Genomic DNA, 24,259 nt, shown 5'->3' with positions numbered 1-24,259 from the left:
GCATAAACACCGTTATACGAAGTTTACGGGGCAACGAAATTTGATTTTATATCTTACTCTTATCTGACATAATATGTTAGGATTAACATTGTAATCTTTATCATCCTATAAAGGATATTATTTGGAATGAAATATTTAATATGAGTTTACGTAACTCGTTCAAATTAGGAACATTGTTATATTATTATGTTAGCAGTAACAATGGAATGCTACTGAACGGAATGTTAACAGACAAATTGCTTTATTAAATAAATTATTATTATTTTAAATCATTTATTTAATAAACAAATTATTGTTACCTTATTCAACAAACAACATTTGCTATTCGTGTTGTTTTCCAAGTGCGAAAGTAATATTAAGGAGTGTACTAAAAATTTAAAATAATTATTAAATATATATTTTATTTTCAGGTATAATATCAACAATTTTTACGATAAACGTTATTCTTAATTAAAATAACATTTGAAATAAGAACAATTTAAAATCAACAAAACAGCGCCATCTGTACTACACAAGCGAATTCATGTTTTCAGTTCTAGTTTTACATAGAATGGACAAACGAATATACAAAACTATGACACAGATGTCGCTTGAGAATTGAACAAATAACACAGACATTGTAAAGAAAAATAAATAATAAATAATAATTTTCTTAATATTATTTCAAATTTAAATATTGAGCATAAAGTAAAGTATTATAACTTACGGTCTTTACGGTGTACTCATATATCATATAAGATAATGTTAATCTGATATATTATGAAAATTTTAGTATGTGTGTTTGATATAAATATTAATTAGACAAGCACTAAGTAATACAAAGAAACAAAATTTAACTCTTCATAATATTCATTAAATAAATAAGTATTGGTAATCATTTATATGTTTAGCGAATGATAAAACAAATGAATGACAATTTTAATACAATTTATTTCTGACGTCATTTTCAATTACATTATATATTTGAACAAAATATATGTAGGTCTCGTAGTATTTATTTTGGTGGTTTATTTATATGACAATAATCAGGAAAATAAAGACTTATTTTGCCGGAGTTTTAATTTTAAGATTTATTTTTTAATTTAATAGTTGTGTTGACGCTATACGAAAGGAAGTAAGCTGGCCAAGTCGAATTCATACAATACTAGATTTCCAACTATAAGAACTATCACGCTTAGGATGTATGATATCTCCTCCTGAAAATTGAAAATAATTAATTTAAAACAACAATTTTAAGATAATTTAAACTAATGTTCTTTTTGAGCTCCGTAGAACTAGTCGTAATAGACGGACACTGGTTCCCTAGGAATAAGGACGTGCTCTAGTGTGCGACATCACATTCCTTGACGCACTGGCCTCCTCTTGTATTAGGTAAACTGTTAAGTCGTCACAGAAAAATCTGAAGTGAACAAACGATCCAAATATTCGTCTCTTATAGCAAATGATGTCTTTGTCTCATTTGCAATTGAAAGATTTGGACTTTGAGGTAGTAGTATGAGCACATCGCCTTATTAACTGGTGACAGGATGGTTTGATCGTTTTTCCCCTAGAGGATCGGAATTGTAATTTAACGGGGCAATGCTGCTAGCATTCTTGCCACCATTCCACGCGGTCATGATTTGTAAAGCAACATTTTTTTATTTTATTTTGTATATAATTAAGGCCTTGATAATAATTTTTAATTTAACAAACGTTATTATAACAAAACTACAATTATTTAATTTTCTAAAAAACACCAAAAAAACTCACCTCGAAAAATTCCAACATTTCTTTGACTAAATTTTTCAAAAAAGCAGAAACAAAATCACTGCTAGCTTGATTGTTGAACATACCAGTAATTACAGGCTAAAACAAATAATAAACCTTACAAAACAATATCAACGACTTGTAATACTAACTTAATATTAAAAATACGAAAGTTTTGATATATGGATGTTTGTTACTCAATGAAATTTGGCACAGAGATCGATTATACTCTGGAATAGCACATAAGATAGGCTTTTTCATCCTAGATGAAGCCGCGGAAACTACCGAGTATGCAAATAAACAATAATTTATTCATACGTGACCAAAGTATGCGTGCGCAAAATAGTATACATACCTCAAAAGAATCCAATCCAATTTTGATTTTGCATTCGTGCAAGACTATGAAAATACCACCCTCACTTGTTCTAAATCCAATTACGAAGTAACCATGTACCCTTGGTTTTATGATCTGTAGTCTAAAAAAAATTCGTCCATTTGATTGGTCACGTATTTAAAAAATAAAAACAATTTAAGACAAGTATTTAAATTCTTACTTCATGTCTCCTTTTCCATAAACATCACCACCAAATACTCTTAATGACAAATCGTAGCTACCTAAAATTAATTACATATGTATTAATCCGAAACATTTAACACAATTCTTAAATCCATTAGTAGAAACGGAAAGAGTAATTAAAAAAAAAAAAGAATAAACAAAACGTCAAAAACATAGAAACTTTTTACTGCTATATTTAAGAGGATTTTTGTGTATGTGAGTCGAGATGGCCCAGTGGTTAGAACGCGTGCATCTTAACCGATGATTTCGGGCTCAAACCCAGGCAGGCACCACTGAAATTTCATGTGCTAAATTTGTGTTTATAATTCATCTCGTGCTCGGCGGTGAAGGAAAACATCGTGAGGAAACCTGCATGTGTCTAATTTCAACGAAATTCTGCCACATGTGTATTCCGCCAACCCACATTGGAGCAGCGTGGTGGAATATGCTCCAAACCTTCTCCTCAAAGGAGAGGAGGCCTTTATCCCAGCAGTGGGACATTTACGGGCTGCTAATGCTTGTGTATATAATCTAACCTCTTCCAAAAATTACTCGAAAAGACATATTTAAGCATAAAATGTCTTTATTTATTTTTTCATTGATATGGGCTAAAAATATTTGTTAACGGCACCGTATTAACACACTTAGGACTTAGACTTGATGATTTACATCAGCAACTAGACTTTTATAAATCTTTTTTTTTTGTATTAGATATGCGGAAAGGCAAATCGGCCACACAATGATCAGTCGTCACCATTGACAACAAAACATTGGCGCTGTAAGGAATATTAACAATTTCTTATATCACACCAATGCGCGACCAACCTTGGGACCTAAGATGTTTTGTCCCTGATGCCTGCAGTTACACTGGCTCACTCAGTCTTAAAACCGGAACACAACATTACTAGGTATTGCTGTTTGGGATTAGAATAACTGATGCACAAATCTATCGGTGGTACCAACGCAGACAGCCTTGCACGAAGTCCTACCACAAAGTAGGGATTTTATGATTTCATCTGTTTTTATGTGTGTCCTAATACTTCGAATTGTAATTTTAAATCAGTTCCACGAGACAGATTAAGCTGATATATTGCAGATACTATGGACGTGAGTAAAATCATAATCTAGTATCTATACTAAATTTAATTGAATCACTAGATTCATTAAAAGAAGTTTGTTTTAAAAAAAAATTAACTTGAATATCTTACTCGTATTGACATTTACAACTGGGATTACTAAATTGAAGTCCAATTTATATCTCTGAAGCAACAAAGACGCCATGGAAAACTTGATCTCTTCCATCTCAAAGGTGCTAATATCACTTATTGTCAAATCGTCGATAGTGATGTGAGAGCTATAAAAATATAAAATATATAATTTAATTCAAGCATTAAATAACAATAACATCTAAATACAGTTAACAGTAATAGTATTTAAAAGTTCAATCGCTCAGCTTCAAGCTTTTCCACTTAATAAAAGTTTGGTTCTTGTTCCGTGACGCTGCTCAAATGCTGCGTAACGAATGAACGTTTGATAGTCATTAGTACGACATTCGCAATTTTTATCGCGATATTTTCTTCATTTTCACTAATAAACATAAGACGAACCAAACCCCTAATTGTGCTCAGTCTTAACGGCAGCCGAATAAATCTACCACTTATTAGCCACCTTCACTCATAGAAACTGGGACTGCGATACGTAAAATCTTTACACCTACCATATGTTGCTAAAAATGGGACGACGACGTTACGTCTCCTGTACCTGTAACTACGCTGGTTTATTTATCCTTCTAAAACACAGAACTCTAGACTCTAGAACCCAGAAAATAAAATATTGAAAATTGTTGGCCAAAGTTAAAATAAAGGGCCTTCTCAAAATAAATTCGCAATTATAAAACTCCAAAACCACCAAATCTTAAAACCATAAAAAAAATAGGGAAATGAGGAAACATTATATTAGAATTAATGACACCTTAGTCACGGTTAAACGTGCAAATAACTTGACGGAAGACGTTTCTAAACTTCTTAGAAATTAAAATAGGCAGTTATGTTGCATAACTTTTTGTCCAATAAAATATCACTTACTTCGGCAAATTTAAAGTACTCTCGTTTAAATGAATATTTTCCACTAATATAGGATCAAGAACAGGGAAATTTTCTGAGCCATTTTTAATCAGGTTTCTCAAAACTTCAAGCACTGCTAGGACTATGCTTTCAACGAGACCGATTCTTGAACCTACCTCTGTAAAATACAATTTATTATTATTAATGTTACCATCAAATAATTCTGCGCAATTTGTGATTTTAGACGTTTTTTACTCCATCACTCTCGGTGAATTTTAGTGTGGCATCAATTCCTGTCAAAAGATATAAAGCTAAGCTGCTGTCTAACTGTCAGAACGGGTTTTGTCAGAACCTGTTTTTGTTAGTGAGTGAACTTTAAATCAAATTATTAGGTCAGTACCTAATTTTATACCAGTGTATAAAATTCACTTTTTGTTCAGTCTTAAGAAAGGTTTTAATTCAAATATTTGCATATAAATAAATATTCTACGATGGAACGTCACAGATTTCGTTATTAATATAAAGAGATAAAAATCTTCATCTTCATATGTTATCACACCCCTTTTACTGAAAATAATATCCTCTACAATTATAACTTATTAATGAATCCCTTTACAATGCTACTTTGTCCGTATGAAACATATTACTTCTTTTAAATTATTACTATGTTCTATTAAATACAATTAGTTTATTATTAATTAATAATCATTTAGTCTAATAAGCCACGCAAATGTTTATTATTTGTTAACTCAAAAGTAAAACAAAAAAAAAATGAAAAAAATTGATTGTGGATGGTTTGCATCTGTCACAACCTTCTCTTGCAAATAAATAGAGTAAGTACACAACCGAATGATAATAATATAAATGATGATAACGTTGATGATGATGAAGATTATGATGTTGGTGATAATGAAATATAAACTGTTATTTTATTTTTCACATTCGAAATATTTTCACGTACCTGCATTTTGTAAACTTTCCATGATTAATGATACTCTGTCATTTTGATCTGACGCCAATGGCAATGACGAAGCAAAGCCTAGAAGTACTAGAAATATAAGTTCCCTACGCATCTTTGCACCTGCAATCAGACCATTAACTTGAATAAAAGTTAATTTGACTTCGATAGGTTATCTATAACATAACATTCTACCTATCCTTCAGATAATTAGACACCATTCGTAGTGTAGTACGACTCATGGATAAATTCATTCAGCAATTGATATTGGCTACTTGATATCGATAAAATAAATACTGGAAAACTAAAGCAGCTATTTGGATGCTTAGATACGTTTTTGAAATGAAAATTTATCTACGTGATTTATATTTTATTTCCACCATTAATACAAGCTTAATACATTGGAATTATAGAAATCCATTGTTGATATATTAGTATAAAACTTTCATAACATTGCAATATGGAATTATAAATAAAATATTAAATTTAATATAAGACTTACCAAATTTTAGTTTATTACCAATTCCAAAGCAATCACAGAGCGCGTTAACACAGTGACATTAATATTAGTTAATGATAGCCGCAATCAATTTAATCTAATATTATCAGTTAAGAATGGTATTAAGACAAAAAATCGACAAATCGTAAAACGAGTTTTAAAATCTTACTTTGATTGCAGCATATGAATCGTCATATCGCTATGGAATATAATAAAAGATAAATAGCTATATAAATTTAATATTGTTTTTTCTATTTCAAGTTCCTATTTTCCATCCTATTCAGACCGGTACATCATACAAAACTACCAACATAGCTTGTTACGTGAATGTGGTATTAACTATTGAATTGAAATCATATTTACATATAAAATGCAAGCCCAAGTCACCCTTTAACCCAGATCACAACAATACATTATGTTTGATGGTAAATGACAAGTGGATGGAATCATTCAGATAAGCTTACACGAGAATCTACTGAAGAACTAGTGTGGTGCCTCTAAAGGTATCCGATATAAACACAAATCCCGCATATGTTAACAAAATGTATAACTAAAAACAAAATATTCCTATTTCAAATAAGCTACGACAAGTATTTTTGTTATCCATAGTTACTTGAAATAGTAATCTAATAGATTAATTTTGAGTTCATAATGCAGATTCCTATAAGAACTTAAAAATAAGATACGAATAGAGAGAAACTAGACGTAGTATCAACTGACGGTATTTCGGGTTTCACGGTATTCGAGGATTTAAAACTTTGCCAACATCCAAAAGAATTTTCTGGAAGCAACATCCAATGGCTAGTTATATATAATAGTTTGTTATGGACAGCCTTATGAGCTATGCTAGACCACAAAGGAAATTACTTATCCTCTAATCTATATACAATCTTTTATAATATAATAATTTTAATACCGTCTCGTAACACAGAATACATCAATATCCTTCTGTGATTTTTCCCATGCATCGTAAATATGTTTGAGAAGTGCCATTTCCGCATCAGTTATCGGGCGACGTCTTGTAAAACCGAATTGCTCACTATGAAAAATAGTATTTATACCGAAGTGAACGAGTTGATTTGAAATGTTTTTTTTTTTCGAATATTTTACTTAAAGATAATAAAAATGAGCCGAGATGGCCCAGTGGTTAGAACGCGTGTATCTTAACCGATGATTTCGGGTTCAAACCCAGGCAGGCACCACTGAATTTTCATATGCTTAATTTGTGTTTATAATTCATCTCGTGCTCGGCGGTGAAGGAAAACATCGTGAGGAAACCTGCATGTGTCTAATTTCAACGAAATTCTGCCACATGTGTATTCCGCCAACCCGCATTGGAGCAGCGTGGTGGAATATGCTCCAAACCTTCTCCTCAAAGGGAAAGGAGGCCTTTAGCCCAGCAGTGGAAAAATTTACAGGCTGCTAATGCTAATGCTAATGCTAATAAAAATAGTCCTATGATTACTGGGATCGCTTCCTTGTTTCCAGATTTATGAAGTGGTAAAACTTTAATACATTTAAACAATTGAAGAAATGAACACGTGTCCAAACTCTTGCTAAAAATTACTGCTATATACGGAGCAATATCGTGTATGATGTTATTAATATATTTTACCGAAATGCCCCATACGTCGTTAGTTTTTTTTAATATTCAGAGTTTTAAATATTGTTAAACTAATAAATAAAGATATTAATCGGAAACTACGGAAGTCACGAGGACAGTATATTTTGTTGAATTCTCAGTTTAAGTAAAAAAAAAGCGTTTGGTCTCTATTATATCGCAGATTTTATTTACTGATTAATTATATATTTTAAACTTTTAACAAGTGATTGTAATGAAGATATGTTTGAAAAGCAATTTGAAGGTATCCTCTTTGTTAATTCGATTCACTTCAGCATACTACATTATTTGTCTCAGGATATCCAGGACAATTTTTGAAAGCTCCCGGTTGATTTCATTCTACAATTATAAAACATTTTAATTTATTTACTATAAAGACGTGCCAAAACAGTATTCAATATAACTTCGGATATAGACAGATATCAACTCGTCTAGTAGCTAGGTCTTGAGTTCAAATCCCGCGCCGAGCTATACGACCCCATAACATTATAAGTGTAATGGTAGGTATATTATCTCTAAAATCTCCTGAGTTGTTAAGACTCCTCTGAGAATAACCGCCGTGGCCGGAATCAGTCGAATCAGTACCCATAAAATATGTATATGTTGATGATATGGTAATATATGTATACCTATTATATATTGTAATATATTACCCTGTATTTGCTCAGAATTTCAGGAATGGTGGTGCCGAGGAATTGATTTAGTTCATCTGAGTAGTTGTTTCCTAAGGCGTTCAACTGAAGATTTGACTGAAAAAATAATTTAAAATCGTTAATATTTTTGTAAAAGATGTCTATAATTATTAGTACCATGCCCAAGTATCAGTCAAGTAAAAAACATTTGAAGAAATGGTTACACGTATTTCGGTATAAAGTTTTCTCGAGACTTTCTCTTTAACCACTGAACGCGAGGTACGTGAGAACTCGAAGAAGGTACCATTTTATGGTCACGTTATCTGACCATTTTCCCTCCTCAATTACACTAACATCCCATAAATGTTTCACTATTAGACAAAGGCCACCTCTCAGTTGAGGACATAGCTTTAGATATTATGTCACCACACTTTTCTCGTGTAGATTGGTGGAAAGTTATATGACAAAATGTATACGAGGAAGAGGAAACCTTCTTCTGAGACGTACCTGGATTTGTCCGATGCTGAACTGCAACGAAACGCTTCGAATGGAGATGCCGGAGATAATTCCTAAAGAGGCGCGAACATCACCGGCGAGACGAACTTGTCTAATAATGAGACTGGAAGAAAGATTTATCATGAATTAAATTATTAAATAAGCGTCTAACAGAAAGATTAAGACTAATAATATTTAAAAAAAAAAAAACATGTATGCATATTAACAAATTAAATCAAAATATATATTAACAAATCAAATAAATTTTATTTAAGGAAACTTCACCGTGAAGCGTTTTTGAATCGTCAATATACAATTACTAACACCGTTTCGAAAAGCAGCCTCCAGCGAGAAGAAATGGCAAGAAACTCGCATAGTTGCTCTTTTCAAACAAACTGATTTACAATGTTGTTTTTTACAATCATTATTGTTATTTGTTATACTAATTATAATTAGTGTCCTGTGATGGAACCCGAGCCTAATCATTTTTTTCTAAAAAGTATTATTTAATGAATAGTAAGATTCATTTGTTATTTAAGTCTCAGTAAACTTTTTAAATTTTGTGAATGGTAAATTAATTATTTATATTATCCCTTATCTTATTATATATGCGTATACCATTGCCCAAAAACGTTCTCTGTACCGTATGCAAATGGAAAGTAAGGACTACAAGTTTATTCTTATTTATTGTATCAATAGTAAGTTTATCAGCTTTTATGGAATATTTTTGTATATTCATCTGTATTAACATAAAATTATATTATCATAAATATATTCTGAAGCAGCCGTTGAAACATAAATAACAAATATTACATTCAACTTAAATGCTTATATAATAACCCATGAGTTTTGATTTACGCCGAAAAACATTTAATACTAATAAAATTTGCTATTGATATTAAGTTTTGATTTTATTAGTAATTAAGGAAATTATAACTAACTTCATATGAATAAATTACAAAATATATCATACATTTCAAAATCAATATAAAATAATCTGCTTGCGGACATCGACGTCGCAATCATTTATTTTTTATAATATGTGTACATAACTCTTCAATGTGTGTGCGTGTTATTGAACTCCTTCTAAAGACCGATATTGATATATATATTTTTTGTGTGTTTGTTAAATATGAATCTTACCCGCCATTCAATTCTGCATTGTATTCGTTTCCAAACATGTGAACGGTAACACTTGACTTATCTAAAGTAAAGAAAATAATACGAAATTATTATTCAACTTAAACTCAATCGATGTCTTTTTTTTAGCATTAATTAGCAGCCTGTAAATTTTCCCACTGCTGGGCTAAAGGCCTCCTCTCCCTTTGAGGAGAAGGTTTTTGGAGCGTATTCCACCACGCTGCTCCAATGCGGGTTGGCGGAATACACATGTGGCAGAATTTCGTTGAAATTAGACACATGTAGGTTTCCTCACGATGTTTTCCTTCACCGCTGAGCACGAGATGAATTATAAACACAAATTAAGCACATGAAAATTCAGTGGTGCCTGCCTGGGTTTGAACCCGAAATCATCGGTTAAGATGCACGCGTTCTAACCACTGGGTGGTTAGAACGCGTATCCATATCCATATCGCGTAACCAATCGATGTCTATTGCAGTCGAATTTGACTATCACACGAATTGTGACGAATTTCACTTTTCACCGTTAGGAATAATAAACTGCTATGCGTACGTAATTTGTACGTCAACTATCTTTACTTATTATTTTTATGTTAAAATTATTAAGAAAAATGATACATACTTATAGACAGACGAAGCTCTGGAATGGAAAGAGTAAACCTGACGCTATTCTGAAATATGTTGTAGCTGAGCTGGTTTATGACAATATTGCTGGCGCCGGTGAACGTAAGCTGATCAATTAAGCCCTCGACACGAATGAAGCTGTGAAAAAAGAAAAACAGATGTTTTCATGTAAGTTGATCCAATCGTTGTTTAATGAGCGTAATCTTCATTACCAATATCATCATTAGTGTGTTCGCAGTGAGTTCGACTCGTGGAATGGACTATAGTTAAAATTTCATTAAGCTTACCCAAAATAAGTGCCAAATAATTTTAATACAACATTATTTTGTCCGAACTTACGGCGACATCGAGAATTCAAAATCATTTCTATCAATGTATAGGGGGTCCAGTCCAGCTGCTCTGATTTCTCGTCTGATTTGCTCGATGGCTCTTCTAATTTGGTTGGTTATAATACGCTCATTTTTAGGTTCTGTAACAAATACCTTTTTATATTTTGAATACTAATGAGCGCAAGTTTAACTTGGGTTTTACCATCTGTCATCCGTCCCTAGGAATAACTTATCTATAAATCTTTGACCGTTATTTTGGGGCGTGGGCGTGCGAAACATTATAATGAGGCAAGAAATATTCACTATAACGTTGTGCGCGCTTTGTCTACCTTTTGTTTTATAATACGAGTTGTGTCTAGTATACTATCTGACTCTATGTTTATACAGCTAAAGAAACGTAGAAATCTGTATCGTTTATTTTCGCACCATTGAATCTTCAAATTTTTAGCATAATTAAAATACAAATGTGTAACTAAACGACTTACCAATCTGTTGTTCAGGCAAGGCGTAGGCGCCTGCGATCACGAACAGAAAAACGACAATGGAAACCCTCATTTTCAACAGTAACTAAACTGAAAAGGATATTAAAAGATTTTAATTACATCTTCTATATTAATATTATAAAGTAGCTGGTGCCCGCGACTTCGTTCGCGTGATTTTAAGCCTCAAAAGTAAGAGTATTATATGGTTGACATATCTGTGTGTCTTTTAATTCTGTCGTGGCATTGTAGTTCCCAATAAGTATTTGTCTAACTATTGTGTATTGCACGATATTACACGTAGTGCCGTCGGGGATTAAAGCATAGATTTTTTTGCAGTTGCGAACACGCAACAGAGCCACATAGAGCTAACCGTGTGCACTGGACTCGCTTAAAAGTAAACGATTTTTTTTAATGAGAAACAATCGGGGCATTAAAATAAAGTTATTTCAGCAGCACCCATTTATACTTATAGTATATTTATTTTCAAACGCAAAGGGATGACGTAACACCGCTGGAACTCTTTCAAAAGGTTTTACCTCATCAGCCCTGGTTCCATAACATATCGATTTTAATAAAACTAACGCTATATTATGTTACCCCATACCCCATGGTTACTACAGTATATCAGTGAAAACCGCATCGAAATCGTTAAAGCCGTTTCCGTGATTAGCGGTAACAAACGGACAGATAAAAAAAAGACAAAAAATTGTATTTTTTTTTTAGCATTAGCAGCCCGTAAATGTCCCACTGCTGGGATAAAGGCCTCCTCTCCCTTTGAGGAGAAGGTTTGGAGTATATTCCACCACGCTGCTCCAATGCGGGTTGGCGGAATACACATGTGGCAGAATTTCGTTGAAATTAGACACATGCAGGTTTCCTCACGATGTTTTCCTTCACCGCCGAGCACGAGATGAATTATAAACACAAATTAAGCACATGAAATTTCAGTGGTGCCTGCCTGGGTTTGAACCCGAAATCATCGGTTAAGATGCACGCGTTCTAGCCACTGGGCCATCTCGGCTCAAAAATAGTATTACTTTATCTCAAATATCTTCTATGTACAGATTTCGATCAGTTACGATTTTATTATATATATAGATGCGAAAGTAACTCTGTCTGTCTGTCTATCTGTTGCTCCTTCACGGCCAAACCACTAAACTGAATTGATTGAAATTTGTTATGAGGCAAATTTGAACTCCGAGAAAGGACAAAGGCTTCTTATATAAAACATGACTGAAGTCGCGACCAATAAATAGTAATTATATAAAAAATACATCATAATTTTAATTTTACACAAATTTATAGATTATAGAAAATAAATTATGCAAATCTAAAAGTACATAATTAAATAAAATTCAAAGTAACTAACCGCTGGCACAAAGCCCAACCTACATTAAAATGTGTGCAAAATTCGGCTTACCTCGTCCTGCCACAAAGGTATTGCAAGTGCCACATTATTCAGTATTTATACTTATTTATTTATCAATGACTTACACGAACAATAAACAAGAATCCTGATACGATCAAAGCGAGTTCTGATACGATCATATCGATTACAAACCCCTTTAACTGAACTGATTATTCTTTATTTTTTGTTATCGTTTAAAAAAATGGTTCGATAAATTAGACTTACACTGTACACCGTAGTTCGTTGTTTTGAATATGTGTATTTTTCATAAATAAATAATAAGGCTGCGACTTGATATTTCCCATGAATTTAAAAACTAATATTAGTCTCTGTCTCTGTCAAATAATCGGTCAAATATTAGGTTGTATTTAAGTTACTAAACTGTAGTTGGTAAAATTTACCTTACCTATGGTACAATTAAGCTGGTTCATATCATAGCATATCGATCCAAAAGAAAACCTCTGGAAAAAAGTATGTTAAAATATGTATCAGGAATATTATTGACTTGTGAAAGTAGGTAAACAAAACGATATCTTTATTCTACTTGTTAGCGTCTCTTGGGTTCCTATTTTCCTTTGGTTTAATGCAACTTGAGCATACGTCGGGGCTTCTGTGGTAGATTTTTTCGACAGTTGATGATTTGTAGGTGCAGGCGTTGGCGCAAGAGGACCAGAGTGACTTTGGTTGACTGGGCGCGTAGCCTCCTTTGTATTAAGTTGCGAACATACATTGCAATAGCCTTTCTGTATAAGACATTTAACTTAATCATTATTTCCCGTATCTTTTTTTCGATATATATTACACATTAAATACATTAACAATAATATGGCTAACTGAGGCTCTGTTGGCTTTGATGCTTTATGGAACTAATATCCATTTTATTTATTTAGACTTTATTGCAAGTATATAGAGTTGTCATTTGATTGGCGCAACAATATATCCTGTACTTCCCTTTGCCACGTGCTTGAGACGTCATAATACGTACAGTCTTACATACTTATTAAATGAGATAATATTTTAAAATAATTTAATCATTTCAGGTGTACGGTATTGATTAGAGGAAGATATGTTATCATTTCGCTAATTAGTGCATATCAAGATCTAAATGCATATCAACATTTAAAAAAAAGGCATGTTGGTTAAAAATACAATTGTATATATTTACTAGCTGTTACCCGCGGCTTTGCTCGCGTAGAATAAGAATATATTTACAAATTAACTTAAAATATTACGTTAATGTAATACCTCTTTGTATACCACGATGGTGTGTATTTCAGCCCTTGGGGTAGACGCTTAAATGCGAAGCAACCCATTTTTATAGATAGCCCAAAAATAAAATTTCTAGCTTCTAACTTCAAAATGACGGACTTCCAGACTAACCTGTTTTCGAAATGTCTATCCAATTTTTCTCCTTAGGCGTAAAATACCCAAAAACGATTAAAAGCGAATCAACTCATTTTTAATCGGTAGCCCGAAAATAAAATTTAATGCTTGTAACTTCAAAATGACGGACTTCCAGACTAACCTCTATACGAAATGTCAACTCCTTTTTCTCCCCTTAAGCGTAAAATGTCCATAAACGATAAATAAATACATATCTACTCATTTTTAATCAGTATCCCAATAAAAAGTTTCATGTTTTGAATTTAATAAATACCCGACTTTCATAAAATCAACTCCTCATAGGTAGAATATCAAGAAACTCTTAAATACGTATGTACTCATTTTTAATCAGTAGTCCATGAATAAAGTTTCATGCTTCTAACTTCAAAAATGACGGACTTCCAGACTAACCTATATAAGAAATGTCAACCCCTATTAAACCCCTTAGAGGTAGAATATCTAGAAACACTTAAATACGTATTTAATCATTTGTAATCAGTATCCCAAAAATAAATGCTCATATTTACAACTTAAAAAAATGTCGGACTTCCATAAAAACTTTCACCCTCTGAGGTAGAATATCAAAAAACGCTTAAATTAGTATGTAATCATTTTAATCAGTAACACAAAAATAAAATTTCATGCTTTTAACTTAAAAAATGACTAACTCCCATAAAAAACTTACACCTTTATTTCAGCCCCTTAGTGGTTGATTATCTAGAAACGCCTAAATACATATCTACTCATTTTTTATCACTATCCCAAAAATAAAGTTTCATGTTTCTATCTTAAAAAATGACGGACTTCTATACAAACTTTCAACCCTTATTTCAACCCCGTAGGGGTAGAATAAGTAGAAACACTTTTAAGTATCTACTCCTTTTTAATCAGTATCCCTTAAATAAAGTTTCATGTTTCTTAAAAAATTACGGACTTCCAAACAACCGTTACTTTTGGGTTACGCTGCAGATGTTGAATCTATTTTTATTTTACGAAAGGGTCCAAAGCAGTCCGGTCTATTTATAATCTTGGAGCTAGAGACTCCCTTCGGGATGTTTTGACAGAGTAGGAATATTCACTATTGCGTCACAGTGTACATATTTACATACACATTATGTATATTCACATTAACATTGATCACTTTGATAGAATCAGTGTTAATCATTGTTTGTGCACGAGACGTAAGGATGAGCTTATAACGCCAAGTTTCCTAATCCGCAAAGCCAATAAATCCTTCTTGGGGCAAGGTATCCGTTTCTATAATAAAATTCCACAGATATTTTTAACTTTACCAATTCATAAAGTCAAATCATTTTAAAAAAATACATTAGTAAAGAAGGCATATTATTCCAACCAAAAAAAAAAAAAAACAACCGTTCAACCCGTATTTCACCCTTTTAGGGATAGAATTTCCAAAATTCGCTCCTTAGTGGGTGTCATGATATGTTAGTTCATAAGTGTACAGCCTAAAATATAAAAAAAATGACAATACTTTCAACAACTTACAACCATTCATCCCCCTTTTCAACCCTTTACAGCACTTTTTTTCCAAATAAAAAGTAGCCTATGTTCTTTCTTAGGCTCTAGACTATTTGTATACCAAAATTTATTTAAATCAGTCCAGTAGTTATGGCGTGAAAGCGAGACAGACAGACAGACAGAGCTACTTTCGCATTTATAATATTATAATAATATAGATATAATTAAGTCAAAAAGTATTAGTTCCACGCATTTTTATCATCTATATAATCTTGTGTAGAATAATATGCCTTCTTTACTAATGTATTTTTTTTAAATGATTTGACTTTATGAATTGGTAAAGTTAAAAATATCTGTGGAATTTTATTATAGAAACGGATACCTTGCCCCAAGAAGGATTTATTGGCTTTGCGGATTAGGAAACTTGGCGTTATAAGCTCATCCTTACGTCTCGTGCACAAACAATGATTAACACTGATTCTATCAAAGTGATCAATGTTAATGTGAATATACATAATGTGTATGTAAATATGTACACTGTGACGCAATAGTGAATATTCCTACTCTGTCAAAACATCCCGAAGGGAGTCTCTAGCTCCAAGATTATAAATAGACCGGACTGCTTTGGACCCTTTCGTAAAATAAAAATAGATTCAACATCTGCAGCGTAACCCAAAAGTAATACGCCATATGACATAATACAATAAAAATAAACAAAATACACTAGACGAGCGGTATCAGCGTAGTATTTTAGATATTTTCGATATACGAGTCGGAATTAAAGTGATAAGAATTGGTTCTGTATCAGTTCCGTTTATGAGTTTATATAGGAATGCCACATCAAGTAGTTTGCGCCTAACTTATAGTAAGTTTAATTAATTTTCTAACTCAAATTTCAAAGTTATTCTCAGGTAAGAGTATTTGATGTATAACAACAACACCAGGATCTAAGTGATAGAAGTTAACAAAAGTCAGCTGACATAATACGTATTTAAAGAAACTTTCAGAAAATTGGCATCGCGGTTTAACGGGAAAACGCTGCGAGCAGTCTATGCGTTCATAATTTGTACGTTATTAATATATTATTACGTTTAACTATTTTTAGTAATTATTTTTATATAACAAAAGAATTATCAATTTAGTGAATGGGGTAATATGTAATCAAAAGGCTTATGATTGTATCAGAACTCTGATTGATCGTACCAGATTTCTTGTTGCCAAATTTTTGCAAAAATTAAATTAAGGTTGGACTTTGTGCAAGCCGTTACGTTACGTATTTTACCGTCAAATAGCAATACTCAGTATTGTGTTCCGGTTTGAAGGATGAAGAGTGAGCCCATGATGGACAAAACTAATGGTTAATATTCCTTACGGTTTCGATGGGTGATGGTAACACTTACCATCAGCTGGCCGATAGTGATATTCTTGTTGGGTACAAACATGATATAGTATTGTTTGCTGATGATACCTCTTTGGTTTTTAAAATTATTAGAAAACAGGTACAGAATAACGATGTAAACAATGCTATCTCTGATATAGTACACTGGTTTAGCGTAAATAATCTTAGGCTGAATAATAAAAAAACAAAAATTGTAAAACTTAGTACACCAAATATGCAAAATGTAAAATCCATGGATCCAGTTGAATCAACTGAATTTCTTGACCCTACTGTTGATACCAAGTTGCAATGGGTACCCCATATTAACGGAAAGGCGAGTAGACTGAGTTCTGCGGCATTTGCGGTCAATAAAATTAGATTATTTAACGATGTTGATACGGTTCGCATAGAATATTTCAGTTACTTTCACATGTTATAATGTCTTACGGTATTATGCTTTGGGATAACGCAGCCGCTATCCATACTATATTTGTGCTGCAGAAAATGGCTATTCGCGCAATCTATAACCTAGGAGCCAAAGAATCATTAAGGTATAAATTTAAAGATATCAAGATATTAACTGTTGCTTCTTAATATATATTCTTACATTGGTCACTGAAATTAGCCGCTTTCTTTAACTTTGTGTTCAAATTAACTGTCAATTATAACCGTTTTACAGACTATATTATTAACCAAAGTTTTAACCTTTCAAAGTTGATGACATTTTTGCAATAAATATTTTTTTCAATTGACATATTTTTTTTATTTATTAACCGATTTTAATAAAACAAAATATATGTTACCCCGAGTTAATTACAGTATATGAGTGAAAGCTGCATCCAAATCGGTAAATCCGTTCCCGAGACCAGCGGTACCTCGGTTTTCGCATGTGGATTGTTCCAAACAGAGTTAGCAATAATCTCAGCCACCCTACTTATATAATTTACTAGTTATTTCGAATTAAAATTAATGTAAAAAAAAAAACTTTTTTTAAATTCTTCTAAAATTAGGAAAGGTATCGTAATAAATAGATTTGCAAATTCGTCTAGATATAACACATATATGTACAACAAAAATAATTAATGTACATGTAGAGTTATGTTTTAGTATACCGCAGTAAAAATCTATCTCTTAAATAGTCACCTTGTAGGTTAGAAGGACTACCTAGTCATTATATCTTCGAAGGAAAGAACTCCTATAATAATGATCGAACTTCACTTGAGAAGTTCGTTGGATCATATTCTAGATGCTCGATAAAAGATCTAAGCGACATCGGATCAATTTTAAGTGATGAACTCCGTCTTTACTAAAATTCTATAAAATTTGTGTCGAATCAATCGTATCCAATTCAAACTATATATTTTAAACTCGTCATTCAAATGATCGTAGATTTTTTGTAGCATGAATAAATTTGATCCGGTGGATACACCGGTTCATGTTGTGATGTCATTTATGACATATTAGTACCACTAAGACCACTCTTATGGATCTCTTAACTGTCACCGCTCGGTATTGTTGGTATACTGTTTTTCGCAAATATTGATAAGCGCTTGTAGACTAAGACCTAGTGAATCTAAATATAAACAAATTTGGGACCCACAAGTAGTGCTTAGTACTACAGAAAATTGGTACCCTAATCAAAGGCTTACTTTGGAATAACTTGCAATGCGTGTGACTCATTGCGTAATCAAATATATGACGAGAAGAATATGGTACGAATGTAACAAATAATAATGTAATACTATTGACGTAGTAATGTATTTACATTATAAATGCGAATAGACAGATAAATAACGAGATTCAGAGGAAACTACGGGAGTCACGGGGACAGAATTTGTGGAGTTCTTCGTTTAAATGAAAAGTTTTGCACTTCGGCTCTACTATATCATAGTTTTTATTTACTGATACATTTTCAAATTTAAACTTTTAACAAGTGATTATAATAAAGATATTTTAAAAAAATCAATTTGAAGAAATCCTATTTGTTAAGAAGTCCTCGCTTCACTTCAGCATACTGTATATATGTCATATTTTCACTTATTTTGTCTCAGGAAATTCAGAACGATTTTTGAAAGTCCCTGGTTAATTTCATCCTGCAATGATAAAAAAAAATTTAATTTATTTATTATAAAGACGTGCCAAAACAGTAATCAACATAACTTCGGATATATATACAGATATCAACTCGTCTAGTAGCTAGGTCTTGAGTTAAAATCCCGCGCCGAGCTATACGACCTTATAACATTATAGGGGTAAGGATTATCTGTAAAATCTCCTGAGTTGTTAAGACGCCTCTGAGAATAATCGCCGTGGCCGGAATCAGTCGAATCAGTACCCATAAAATATGTATATGTTGATGATATGGTAATTAATATATACCTACAATGTATTGTTATATATTACCTTGTATTTGTCCAGAAATTCAGGAATGATGGTGCCGAGGAATAAGTTTAGTTCATCCGTGTAGTCGTTTCCAAAGGCGTTAAACCGAAGGTTTGACTGAAAATATAATATATGAATCGTTAACATTTTTTATAAAAGATGTCCGTAATTATTAGTACCATGCCCAAGTATCAGTCAAGTAAAAAACATTTGAAGAAATGGTTACACGTATTTCGGTATACAGTTTTCTGGAGACTTTCTCTTTAAATCCTGAACGCGATGTAATGTGAGTGAAAATACGAAAAACATATGTTCTAGTAAAAAAAATTATACTAAAATCCACCGGGATTCCTCCAAAAGGTTCGGAGTCTGTTCTACTGTGGAACCGGTACTTTTGTGGCGACAAGAAAATGTAAAGAAAGGAATGAGCTTCAAGATTTAAGAGATGAGATTCATACTCTCATTACGACTATAAAATAAGACGAAGAATCAAAATTTGAAAAAAATACTAAAGTTATTGAAGAGCTGAAAGAACAGAATAATGGTCATAAAATACAAAATGATGAGATATTGAAAACCAACTTCCATAATTATGTCCTATCGATTTGAAATTTGGCTCCGTGTTACTTCAATGATATTGAAAAAACATGGTAAGGAAACTATGACCTGATCAGCCATTTGAAGATCATCAGCTCTTCAAGAGTTGATGAGGGGATCTGACTACCTTCCATATGTTCTATCCATTCGAAATTTAGTACCGTATTACTTCAATGATATTGAAAGAATATGGTAGTAAGGTAAACGTGACTTCAAATATGACATGTTAGCATAAGGTTTAGATTTCGAAGGTGGATAATTAAATGGGATCAATTATAAAAAGAATGAATCACACGAAAAATCGACAATGAATTTGAAGCCGCAATTTTTGGCTTAGATTGATGTGTTGTATACCTGAATTTCTCCGATGCTGAATTGCAACGAAACGCTTCGAATGGAGATGTCGGAGAGAATTCCTTCAGAGACGCGAACATCACCGGCGAGGCGAACTTGTCTAATAATGAGACTGGAAGAAAGATTTTTCATGAATTGCAATAATAAATAAACATCTAACCGGCACATACAAAATAAAGAATAATAATAGAAAGACTAAGGCCAATAATATTAAAAAACAACATGCTCATGGCGTTCTTACACTCGAGACATATGACATATTTATTACGAAGGAGTGCAAATATATTGTAATTAACAAATATTACATTCAACCTAAATGCTTATATGATATTGATATGAAGAATCGATTATTATACAATATAGAATACATTACAACATATATTTCATAGTTTTAAACATAATTAATCTGCTTGCGAACGTCGATAGCAATTTAACGTTTATAATATATGTACATCGTACATATATGTATAATTCATCAGTAAAAGTTGAGTGTTATTTACATAAGTCTATCTATGTGTAAAATGTTTGTCTAATCGTGTGTGTGTGTGTGTGTGTGTTTTTTTTAAATATATAATTATATGAATCTTACCTGCCGTTCAAATGAACACTTTGTCCGGGTCCAGCCATAATATAAGACTCATCTACAGTAAAGAGAGAAGTACGAAATTATTAATCAACTTAAATTTATTCGACTTATATTATATATGTATCTACTATTGCAGTCGAACTTGTCTTTTACTCGAATTTCACTTTTCACCAACGGGAATAACAGTGCAATTACTTTTCTTAAGTATAATGCAGTACTTCGTCTTATTGCCTCAACTGGTGACAAGAGAGTTGGTTCATTTCTCGCCCAGATTATTTATTGGGAAAACACTGCTAGTATTATTGCTATGCGTTCATAATTTATACGTAAACTATTTTTAATTATTATTTTTATATTCTAATTGTTAAATATGCAGAAGTATGTCAATACATTAATATGTAGAAAAATTATACGTACTGATAGACAGACGAAGCTCTGGAATGGAAAAAGTTAACTTGACACTATTCTGTAAAGTGTCGTAGCTGAGCTGGTTTATGACAATATTGCTGGCGCCGGTGAAATTAAGCTGATCAATAAAAATTTCGCGGTGAAGTAAGCTGTGAAGAAAGAAAAAAAGATGTTTTCATGTGAGTTGGCATGCACAAAGGTATTGTGCAATTTAATATATCTGCTGAAAACTGCAGATATGGTTACGGTAACAGTTACGGTATAATCATGCAAAGGAAAACTATGAATAGACAAAACCAAACGATTTAGTACCTCATCACACCAACTCATTGCACGAAACGAGCTTCTTAAGGAAATGGGCCCTTGTACAATCATTGGTTAATGAGCGTGACCTTCATTATCAAAATCGTTATTAATACGATTATTTTGTTCGCAAGGAGTTCGACTCGTGGAATGAACTATAGTTTAAATTCCATAAAGTCAAACCCAGAAGTAGTGCCAAATTGTTTTAATACAAAATTATTTAGTCCGAACTTACGGCGTCATCCACAATGCGATATGAAATCTGTCAATGTGTAGGGGGTCCAGTCCAGCTGCTATGATTTCTCCTCTGATTTGTTCGATGGCCCTTCTAATTTCGTCGGTTAGAATATGTTCATTTTTGGTTTCTGTAACAAATAACTTTTTATATTTTGAATACTAATGAGCGCAAGTTTAACTTAGGTTTTACCATCTGTCATCCGTCCCTAGGAATAACTTATCTATAAATCTTTGACCGTTATTTTGGTTCGTGGGAGCGCGAAACATTATAATGAGGCAAGAAATATTCACTATAACGTTGTGCGCGCTTCGTCTACCTTTTGTTTTATAATACGAGTTGTGTCTAGTATACTATCTGACTCTATGTTTATACAGCTAAAGAAACGTAGAAATCTGTATCGTTTATTTTCGCATTGAATCTTCAAATTTTTAGCATAATTAAAATACAAATGTGTAACTAAACGACTTACCAATCTGTTGTTTAGGCAAGGCGTAGGCGCCTGCGATCACGAACAGAAAAACGACAATGGAAACCCTCATTTTCAACAGTAACTAAACTGAAAAGGATTTTAAAAGATGGTTATTACATCTTCTATATTAATATTATAAATGCGAAAGTAACTCTGTCTGTCGTTCTGTCTGTCTGTCTGTTTTGCTATTTCACGGCCAAACCACTAAACTGAATTTATTGAAATTTGCTATAAGGCAAGCTTAAACGCCGAGGAAGGACATAGGCTACTTATCTACGCCTAACACTCGACGAGCAACCCCTAAAATATGACTGAAATCGCTGGCCACAACTAGTAAAATTATACAAAAATTACATCATAATTTTAATTATACACAACTACCAGCATTAGGATTAATAAATTATGCAAATCTAAAAGAATATAATTCAATAAAATTCAAAGTAACTAACGGCTGGCACAAAGCACAACCTACATTAAAATGTGTGCAAAATTCGGCTTACCTCGTCCTGCCACAAATGTATTTCAAGTGTCACAACGTTCAGTATTTATACTTATTTATTTATCAATGACTTACACGAACAATAAACAAGAATCCTGATACGATCAAAGCGAGTTCTGATCCGATCATAAGCCTTTTTTGTTATCGTTTAAAAAATGGTTCGATAAATTAAACTTACACCGTTCACCGTAGTTCGCTGTTACGAATATTTATGTGTTTTTCATAAATAACTAATAGGACTCGATATTTTCAATTAATTTAAAAACTAATATTAGTCTCTGTTTATACCTATTTCGATATCGCACCATTTTCGATTTTCGTTCCCTCGTTCCAAAATTGGAAAATGGCGTGTTTTGAACGTCTTTCTATTATTGGAAAATAGTGTGTTTTGAAATATGTATCAATATTATTGACTTCGAAGTATAAATTAAAAGAGATCCCAAATTACAGTAATTTCGTAAAAGTTAGTATACAAAACGATATATAGCTTTCTTTAATTAAAAACAGGTCCAATATATTCGAATCTCTCCTAAATAGGATTTTTCTTGTATTTGACGTTTAGTTCGCATGGCTGTGACGATATCAACGATATCATGCATTGAGCATCAGCGTCTTCATAATAAAATATTAAAGCAACAATTAAAATAAATTTCAATCGTAAATATTTAACTTTAACTTAATTAGAAACATAATATGTTTTACCTTTTTATTTCATATATGTATATAATTTTACGATATAAATATTTTTTTCGATAATACTACTTCGATTTATACACATTAATTGCATTAACAATAATATAACTTTTTGAGGCTCCGGTCGCTTTGATGCTTTTTGGCATTAATCGTTCAATTTATTTATTATAGACTTTATTTTCAGTGTATAGCGTCGTTATTTGATTGACACAACAATATATCCTGTACTCACCTTTGCCACGTGCTTGAGACGTCATAATACGTACAGTTACATACTTATTAAATGAGATAATATTTAAAAAAGTTTAATCATTTCAGGTGTACGTTACTCATTCATTGATTGGAGGAAGATAATATGTTATCATTTCGCTAATTAGCATAACATAATATGTGTATAATACATCCTGCCTGGAAGTCGTCAAGTATTAGCGCCACGCTTTTTTATCACCTATATAATATTTTTTAAATAATAACTAAATAATATGCCTTCTTTACCTATGATGATTGATTGATTGATGAATGATTGATGAATGATTATCACTGATTCTATCAAAGTGATCAAAGCGCAACACGTAACGCAACGGTGAGTATTCCTACTTTGTCAAAAACATCCTGAAGCGAGTCTCTAGCTCCAAGATTATAAATAGACCGGACTGCTCTCTTTTGTAAAATAGTAATTCGTTTCTACTTTTATATATTACTAGACTAGATGGTCCCCGCGACTCCGTTCGCGTGATTTTTAGCCTCAAAAGTGGGAGTATTATATGGTTGACATATCTGTGTATCTTTTAATTCTGTCGTGGCATTGTAGTTCCCAATAAGTATTTGTCTAACTGCATAATGTGTATTGCACGATATTACACGTAGTGCCGTCGGGGATTAAAGCATAGATTTTTTTGCAGTTGCGAAGCCGCGATAGAGCCACATAAAGCTAGCC

The 24,259-nt window shown here is 32.4% G+C and overlaps 2 protein-coding genes across 2 annotated transcripts; both read right to left on the bottom strand.

Annotated features, from left to right (window-relative positions):
• Positions 1–1,969: 1,969 nt before the first annotated feature.
• LOC125068936 lies at positions 1,970–5,348 on the bottom strand. Its single transcript, XM_047678329.1, has 6 exons — positions 5,327–5,348; positions 4,387–4,543; positions 3,511–3,656; positions 2,301–2,361; positions 2,102–2,222; positions 1,970–2,008 (listed from the first exon to the last, which is right to left on the bottom strand). Exons 1-6 carry the CDS (start codon positions 5,346–5,348, stop codon positions 1,970–1,972), a joined length of 546 nt encoding a protein of 181 aa, XP_047534285.1.
• Positions 5,349–7,607: 2,259 nt separating this feature from the next.
• On the bottom strand, positions 7,608–22,652 carry LOC125074417. The gene is made up of 8 exons (XM_047685761.1): positions 22,631–22,652; positions 11,149–11,235; positions 10,674–10,803; positions 10,333–10,472; positions 9,714–9,774; positions 8,583–8,694; positions 8,097–8,192; positions 7,608–7,782 (listed from the first exon to the last, which is right to left on the bottom strand). The coding sequence occupies exons 2-8, from the start codon at positions 11,216–11,218 to the stop codon at positions 7,723–7,725; spliced, it is 669 nt and encodes a 222-aa protein (XP_047541717.1). The 5' UTR covers positions 11,219–11,235; positions 22,631–22,652; the 3' UTR covers positions 7,608–7,722.
• Between the last annotated feature and the right edge of the window lie 1,607 nt (positions 22,653–24,259).

Source organism: Vanessa atalanta, chromosome 2 (genome assembly GCF_905147765.1).
Source record: "Vanessa atalanta chromosome 2, ilVanAtal1.2, whole genome shotgun sequence".
NCBI classification, from domain to species: domain Eukaryota; kingdom Metazoa; phylum Arthropoda; class Insecta; order Lepidoptera; family Nymphalidae; genus Vanessa; species Vanessa atalanta.
The sequence above is the reverse complement of the archived record's forward strand: the minus strand, read 5'-3'. Positions and strand labels throughout refer to the sequence as shown.

What these genes read in the sequence shown, in the direction of transcription:
- LOC125074417 (XM_047685761.1), bottom strand. Translation starts at nt 11,218, where the DNA reads ATGAGGGTTTCCATTGTCGTTTTTCTGTTCGTGATCGCAGGCGCCTAC. An exon ending in TTTGAATTCTCGATGTCGCC is followed by an intron (nt 10,473 to 10,673) that starts GTAAGTTCGGAC and finishes CTTTTTTCACAG; the next exon opens with CTTCATTCGTGTCGAGGGCT. An exon ending in AAATTCTGAGCAAATACAGG is followed by an intron (nt 7,783 to 8,096) that starts GTAATATATTAC and finishes TTATAATTGTAG; the next exon opens with AATGAAATCAACCGGGAGCT.
- LOC125068936 (XM_047678329.1), bottom strand. Translation starts at nt 5,348, where the DNA reads ATGGAAAGTTTACAAAATGCAG. An exon ending in GGAAAGTTTACAAAATGCAG is followed by an intron (nt 4,544 to 5,326) that starts GTACGTGAAAAT and finishes TGTATTTTACAG; the next exon opens with AGGTAGGTTCAAGAATCGGT. An exon ending in TTGGATTGGATTCTTTTGAG is followed by an intron (nt 2,009 to 2,101) that starts GTATGTATACTA and finishes GGCTTCATCTAG; the next exon opens with GATGAAAAAGCCTATCTTAT.